The 8,193-nt window shown below is 34.1% G+C and overlaps 1 protein-coding gene across 16 annotated transcripts in view; it reads left to right on the forward strand.

Moving 5' to 3' along the window:
- The window catches only part of DOCK7 (dedicator of cytokinesis 7), a 163,560-nt gene extending 155,711 nt beyond the window's left edge, over positions 1-7,849 (forward strand). For all 16 annotated transcript variants that reach the window (XM_036448238.2, XM_036448240.2, XM_036448243.2 and 13 more), the window contains 2 exons: positions 2,313-2,480; positions 6,236-7,849. In XM_036448238.2, coding sequence (XP_036304131.1) covers positions 2,313-2,480; positions 6,236-6,278 — 211 coding nt within the window. In that variant the 3' untranslated portion in view covers positions 6,279-7,849. The remainder of the gene's footprint in view (positions 1-2,312; positions 2,481-6,235) is intronic.
- Positions 7,850-8,193: the final 344 nt, after the last annotated feature.

Genomic DNA, 8,193 nt, shown 5'->3' on the forward strand with positions numbered 1-8,193 from the left:
ACCTTAGGCTTTTACAGCTCCTCCGTGCTTCCTTCTGGTTTTCTCCTTGCTGCTTGTAGAATTTCCAGTCAGTCGACTTTCCTGTAGTTCTGGGTAATGTCCATTTAATATTTTAGTTGTATTTTATTGAAATTGTTGTGTGTGGCTGCGGCTAGGTGTTTACCCGTGTAGCCATCTTGGATTCTCTGTTTTCTTAATATTATTTTAATTTTCCATAGAGACCTTGTATATTTTTTTTTTATTTACTCCTTGATATTTAATACTTTTATATTTTTGTTAATGGTATCTTTTTAAATTATGTTTTGTTTATTGGTATACAGAAATGCATATACTGATATATTTTACATAAGAATATTGCCAAACTTGTTAATTCTAATAATTAACTTGTAGAATATTTTTACAGTGATGTTTAGGATTGTTAGCACTCTGTTAAATGGTAACAGTAATAGAGGCATCCTTTTCTTATTTCTGATCTAAAAGGAAATGTTTTCACTGTTGAGTATAATGTTTACTTCAGGTTTTTTGTAGATGTTTTAACTAAAGAGGCTCCCACCTATTTGTACTTAGGCTAAGAATTTTTTTGTTTTGTTTTAAATATATTTTTATTAATTTCAAAGAGGAAGGAAATTAGTATTGGTTTTGGCTGCAATTGTTTTTAAGGATGAGATTGAAATACAATTTTTTTGCCCAACCGGTTTGGCTTAGTGGATAGAGGGACTGAAAGGTCCCAGGTTCAATTTCGGTCAAGGGCGTGTACTTTGGTTGCAGGCACATCCCCAGTAGGAAGTGTGCAAGAAGCAGCTAATCTCTCTCATCGATGTTTCTAACTCTCTATCCCTCTCCCTTCCTCTTTGTAAAAAATCAATAAAATATATTTTTAAAAATGAAATAAAATTTTTTCTTGTAGTTCCCATTAGGTTTTGGTATCCCAACCTTGAAAAATGAGTTGGAAACTCGTCTCAGGAATAGTTCTCCTCTTCCCCCCTCCCACCCTATATATTTCAGATTTTCTTTTTAATAATCTGGAATTGTCACATTGGGATTATTCATCTTTACAGTGTTTGTTAGAATTTACATATTAGTGTTTACTTTGGGGATAGATTTGTGACTTGACTGATTCTATGTATTTGATGATTTTAGGATAATTTTTTTTTCTTAAGTCTGTTTTGATAAATTATATTAATCTAGAAGAGTATAATTCCAGATTTATTGCATTAAATTATACATAATATCCTCTGTACCTTTATAAACTTCTGTATTTGACTTTGTCTCATTATTAATTTTTAATAGGAATTATTTAGCCTTCTCTCATTTAATCTTGCCAGTGCTTAGTCTTTTTTTTTTCCTTTGAAAGAACCAATTTTTTTATTTATTCATATATAGCTGTCATACTTTTAATTTCCTTCCTTATACTTCAAGTTTATTTTGTTCTTTTTAGATTGCTTAGCTCTTCAGTTTTAGCCTTCTTTCCTAATGTAAGCATTTGGGCTGTATATTCTCCTCTGAGCAATACTTTCGATACGTTCTGCAAGTGGTGATCTGTATACATTGTCTTTTTTTTTTTATTATTAATATATTTCATTGATTTTTCCAGAGAGGAAGGGAGAGGGATAGACTTAGAAACATAGATGAGAGAGAAACTTCGATCAACTGCATCCTGCACACCCCCTATTGGGAATGTGCCCCCAACCAAAGTACATGCCTTTGATTGGAATCGAACCCGGGACCCTTTAGTCTGCAGGCTGACGCTCTATCCACTGAGCTAACCAGCTAGGGCTACATTGCCTTTTAATATCCTTTCATTTATCTATCAGAGTCAGATATTTTTTCCTCAAATATCTGAATAAACTATTCTCAAGAGCTATTCATTTAGAAACACTAGGACACAGGCAGACCAGTGTACCAGATGCCATTGTTGCATCATAAATGAATATGGCTATTATATTTCTTTTAGTTTAGAGCTTTAAGTTTAGTGGTAATAGGAGGGAGGAAAAATGCTTCAGAATTAATATTAAAAAATACAGTTTTTTTCTTGTTAAATTTTCATTGAATAAAATAATTTTCAATTAAATGAAAACTGGAAGTGAATGATTTTAAACAGTTTATCATCTGTTCCCTTTCTTAAACCTAATATAAGACAGAATATTTAACAATCAACCAAGAAACTTGAATGTCATCATGGGGAATGTATATGTATGTGTGTGTGTGTGTGTGTGTGTGTGTGTGTGTGTGTGTGTGTATACAGTCAGTATATGGCCCTAACCCCTCAAACTATACCAGAAGAAAGTTTTTGACATCACTGTTTTTTCTAGGTGTGAAGATGCCTTAAGAAAAAATAAGAGCTTAATTGGGCCAGATCAAAAGGAGTATCAAAGAGAACTGGAGAGAAACTATCATCGCCTTAAAGAGGCCCTACAGCCTCTGATAAACAGAAAGATCCCTCAGTTATACAAGGTAGTATTACCTGTCACCTGCCACAGGTATGCTCATTTTTTTATTGTTTGGTATATGTTCAGAAAAACAAAATCTGTTGAATTATTTGTTTTAATAATGAATTAGTGTAACTTTTATTACATGATTTTAGATACTGTGTCTCCTGACAAGTTCAACTAATAATAAGCCTTTTATATCTCTACATGAATCAGCCTCCAAGTTATGTATGTAATTCAAGAATCACAAAGTTGTGTTAAATACTCATACTAACCAGGACCATATATAAGTCTGGCCTCTTAAAACTACTCCTTTTATTAAAGTCCTGTCACACTTCCTAGTATTTTTGTGGGAGAATTCACTGGAGTATGTCAGGAACCAAGCATTTGTTTCCTTCAGCCCTGGCAGTAAATAGTATATGTAGTGTTCTTCTTTTGTATTAAAACACACAGCCACATTGGGTATCAAGAAGGCTTCAGTATTTTTCTCTACTTTCCAAGTATGACACAAAAAGTTAGAAATAGAAATAACTTGGAATTTTCTACAATTGATCCTAGTTGTACTTGAGCAGGTAATTTAACCTAATTTTTAGATTTCTCCTCTAAAATTTCTTACCTTGAAAATGATGTTGTGGACATTAAATGGCATGTACATTTCCAAGGATGGTACTTAACATTGTACTTTTTAGTGCCTCAATTCTGGACAAGACATGGTAAGGTAAACTGCTTTTGCATTTTGAAACCTAAATATATATATATAACTTGAATTATTGTGGCACCAATATGTTACCACCTTCTGAATTAATAAGGGTAAAGCCATTAAATTATACTTACCTAATTAATATTCAGAGGGCCTTTGAAGTTGCTTATAATAGAACATAATGGCCAGGACCGGTTTGGCTCAATGGATAGAGCGTCGGCTTGGGGACTGAAGGGTCCTGGGTTCGATTCCGGTCAAGGGCATGTACCTTGGTTGCGGGCACATCCCCAGTAGGGGATGTGCAAGGGGCAGCTGATCGATGACTCTCTCTCATCGATGTTTCTAACTCTCTATCTCTCTCCCTTCCTCTCTGTACAAAATCAATAAAAAAAAAAAAAAAAAAAAAAAGAGAACATAATGTAAATGCATGCTATAATATATTACAAAAGAAAATTATTTAATCATCTGGAAATTAGTCCTTGTTCTTCAGTAATCTATTTCTGTACTTTTAGTCCTCTGGAAAAAAAACATTCATTCAAAAAATGCCGACTATCTGGCTGCTATATGTCATGTCTCCTACAGGAAGCATGCATATTATTTGAATCTATTCCACAATCTACTGGAGCAGAGGGAGATCAGAGGGCCCGAATTAAATCCTTCCTCTGGCAAATATTATTTTGATTCCACCATCCAGTACAGATGTGAATACCTAAGGTGGCTTCTTCTTAAAATTGCCAGAGGGAAGCAACACTAGTCCCCTCCACTTTTGGCTTCTCCTTCAATCACTTTGGAATTTTTCTTCTTGCTGCCTCTAACCCCCTTCCACCAGTTTTACACTGTTTGTGACCTAGAATGAGGGTGCTGGGTCCCTGAGGTTGTCAGGCAGTTTCCTAATGCTTGTCTCACTTCCTTCAAATCTCTCCCACTTGTCAATGGAAAGACTGTATTCTTCCTATTTGAAGGGAACTCCCTTACAGTTATCCTGAGCTTTTGCTTTCTCAACTGATTATGGTCAGTCCCTCAAGATTCATTTCTTAATGTTTGCAGAAGTTCTTTGGAATTTAGAAAAGCTCTTATAAACATTATCTAGCTTTTAATACTGCTATTTTCTCTGGAACCAAAAAAAAAAAAAACCCCACACTTTGAAATTCAAAGCTCATGACTTTTTTATACCTGCCCTTTCCTTTCCTGGAGATTGTAAACCTCAAAGATTAACCTTAATAGCCGAAACAGGTTTGGCTCAGTGGTAGAGTGTCGGTCTGTGGACTGAAAGGTCCCGGGTTCGATTCCAAGTCAAGGGCATGTACCTTGGTTGCGGGCACATCCCCAGTAGGAGGTGCGCAAGAGGCAGCTGATTGATGATTCTCTCTCATCGATGTTTCTAACTCTATTCCTCTCTTCCTCTCTATAAAAAATCAATAAAAAATATATATATAAAAGATTTAATTAAAAAAAAAGGATTAACCTTAATAGTAGGAAGGATAAATGAAACAAATTCAGGATAAAGGAAAATACATTAAGAGGTACTGAAGAATATTAGTCTCCTCACTATTAACTAAATCTTTAGAACTTAGAAAATAAAGCTTCCTTAGAATTTGAAACTTTTTACTGATTTAAAAAATCTAGAGTATTAATTATTTATACAGTATTAAGATAGTGGTTCTTAAGGTATGGTCTGGAACTTCTGTGGGAGGGTGCCCCTGAGGCCCTTTCAGGAAGTTCCAGAGTCAAAACTAATTTTATATAAAACCAAATATGATTTGCCTTTCTCACTGTCATTCTCTTGAGAAAGTACAGTGGTTTTCCAGACTACATGCAACGTGATATTGTAAAAGACATGAGAACCTAGGCTTTTTATTAAGCCAGACATTAAATATGTAAGCATGCCACTACTGTAAAATTTATTCCGAGTTTTTTTTTTTTTAAAGGCAATTCCATTTTTTTAAAAATATATATTTTATTGATTTTGTACAGAGAGGAAGGGAGAGAGATAGAGAGTTAGGAACATCGATGAGAGAGAGTCATCGATCAGCTGCCTCTTGCACACCCCCAACTGGGGATATGCCCTCAACAAAGGTACATGCCCTTGACCGGAATCGAACCCGGGTCCCTTCAGTCCCCAAGCCGACTCTCTATCCATTGAGCCAAACTGGTTCCGGCCCGAGTTATTTTTAATAAATCTATTTATGTAATAGGTTATTTTGTAAAAATAAGTTGAATTTTTTTAAATAAATTTTTATTGTTCATATTATTACAAATGTTCCTTTTTTCCTCCCCCACCATTGCTCTCCTCCACCAGGTTCCCATCCCACCCTTTGCCCTTTCCCCACTCCCCATTGTCCTCATCCATAGGTGCACAGTTTATGTTCAGTCTCTTCCTACATCCCCCTCTCCCCTTTTCCCCAAGAATCATCATTTCACTCCCCTTCCATACCTCTAATTCTATTATATTCAACAGTTAATATTGTTCATCAGATTTTTTTTTAATTTCCTTGGTTTTTAGATTCACTTGTTAATAGTTACATATTTGTTGTTCATAATTTTTATCTTTATTTACTTTCTCTTCTGAAAGAACCCCCTAAAACATTAAATTTCAATTCTTTAATCAGTGGTTCTTAAGCTTTTGAGTTTTAGGACTTTTTTACACTTAAAAATTGAGTACACAGGAAACTTTTGTTTATGTGAATTATAGTTACCATATTAGAAATTAAAACTAAGAAAAATTTATTGTTTTAAACACACCTTGCCTTTTGCCTTTTAATAATTGTATATAAAAAAAAATCTTGTCCTGAAATCTTGCCCATTACCCCTTATTTCCTTATTTATCATATCTAATGCTACTATTGCACAAATGACTAAGTGATCAATGCATTTGCTAAAGTGTTTACTGCAATATACTTTAATCTATAAAGGTCTATAAACAGTAATATATGTAAGGCAGACTAATTTGAACATTAATAACAACTTTGGTACAAAAAGTTTTAAAAGTTATTAACTTTTTGGTGGCAAAACTTTGAGGTAACTTTGGCAGAACAAAAAAGTGAAGCGTAATGTACAGAAGTTTGCAAAGTTTGCTTGCTTATAATTATATCCTTTTTCTTCCCAGAGATTCCTTCAGTCGAATGAGCCTGCGCAAAATGGATCTCTAAAATAAACACTTGTTTTTATTAATTTGAAGAGAGCCACATATTCAACATTGAGTGTGACAAGAAGTTAAGATCTATTGAAAAATAAGACTTGGCACTTAAATCAGAAAATCGTAGCATTAATTTACTCAATGAAGAATGCAGTGGCCAAATCAAATGTAGATTGTTGAAGTTTGAGAATCATGGCTATAGCTTCTAATATTCTGGTAATGTGCTGTTATCTTTTTAAAGACATTTTAATGACTCAAGGGTACACTATACATTTATCATTATTTATACCATAGCTAATGTTAATTTTATTTACTTTAGGTTTGTATTTTTTAATTTATATGACCATTTATAATTCATTTTGGAACCATTTTAAATGTAGTAAATGATTATTTTAAAGGTACTATTAAATATGTGAACATTTACACTAATTTTATTGAGTGGGACTTTTAAAAACTTTCTTTATTGACAAAGGCAAAAAATAAGTTAAGAGTTGATTCAAGAACTAGCATAATGAAAATAAAAATTGACAGTCACTTTATGGCCCCAAAGTTCCAAATTGAATGAATGGGTGAAGACATTGATAACTGGTTTGTGAAGTCTTAAAACTGGTTTCTAAGCTATTTTGCATTTAGACATCAAAAAAGGGGGGATTTAGAATAAATTGCAGAAATAACTTTAAGTACTGGGAAAGCTAACACCAGTGACAGTAGCTTGATCTTTGACTTTCAACTTTATTATACTAATGATAATGGTATCAGTTTAATGACTGTGACTAAAATGAATGATTTGTTTCCAAATTAAACAAGCCAGTCATCAGTTTTTTCGTGACCAAAACTATTACATCATAATGCTATTACACCATAAAAACACGAAGAGCTGCTGTATGACTTTAATTTACCAGCTAAGAAGTTATATTTTTTGATACTTGTATAGATTTTACAAAAATATGTAAAATTGGTTGTTTTAATTGAAGTTAAGAACCAATTAATTTAAATTTTTAACTTTACGAGAAATTCAACAATTTCGGGGGAAATGTATTTCAATTACTTGGCAGATTTTCCCAAGAAAATGCATTAATGCTTTCTGGAAGTGTTTTGACAATGTTTTATTTGTGTAGTATTATAGATTACAGAAAATCATCATTTATAATCTATTCCTCTGATCTGACCAGTTACATGAATCACTTAAGAAAGTAAGATCTCCAAAACATCTGATTCTCCTAAGTGCATAGGTGAGGTCAGAGTATCTACCCACCTCCAACCTACCTTTATAACTGGCAGTATCATCTCAAATTCTTATTTACATCAATCCAAAGACTGAATTATGAAAAGGTTTTTCAGATAAGTCTACAATGTTGGATCACAAGGGGTTAACCAAAAAGTCAACAAGGTATAACTTCAAAAATATATTTGGGGACAAAGGATCCAGATAGACAATAAGGAAAGGCTGGAATTGGACATTCTTTAAAACAAAAAAAAGGTACATATACTTTTCCATGGGTACGGAAAGTAGGAAGATATAAGGGAGAGGATATTAAACCCCTAGGTCATTTCTCATTAAATTGCATTTATGTAAAATTTGAATAGTTTCAAATGAATCTGTGACAATATCAAGAACTTGAATCCTATGTAATAAAAGGGTAATTTGCAAATTTACCCTAAAGGCAACACTGTGACATGCACTGACCACCAGGGGGCAGATGCTCAATGCAGGAGCTGCCCTCTGGTGGTCAGTGTGTTCCCACAGGGGGAGCTCATCTCAGCATAAGCCAGGGAGCAGGCCTAAGTTGGCAGGTGGACATCCCCCAAGGGCTCCTGGGCTACCAGAGGTATATCTGACTGCCAGCTTAGGTCCAATCCAGGAGACCTAAGCTGGCAAGTGGACATCGCCAGAGGCAGTCCAGGCTGAGGGACACACTGCTACACCC

This window comes from Pipistrellus kuhlii, unplaced genomic scaffold (genome assembly GCF_014108245.1).
Source record: "Pipistrellus kuhlii isolate mPipKuh1 unplaced genomic scaffold, mPipKuh1.p scaffold_m20_p_2, whole genome shotgun sequence".
Lineage (NCBI taxonomy): Eukaryota > Metazoa > Chordata > Mammalia > Chiroptera > Vespertilionidae > Pipistrellus > Pipistrellus kuhlii.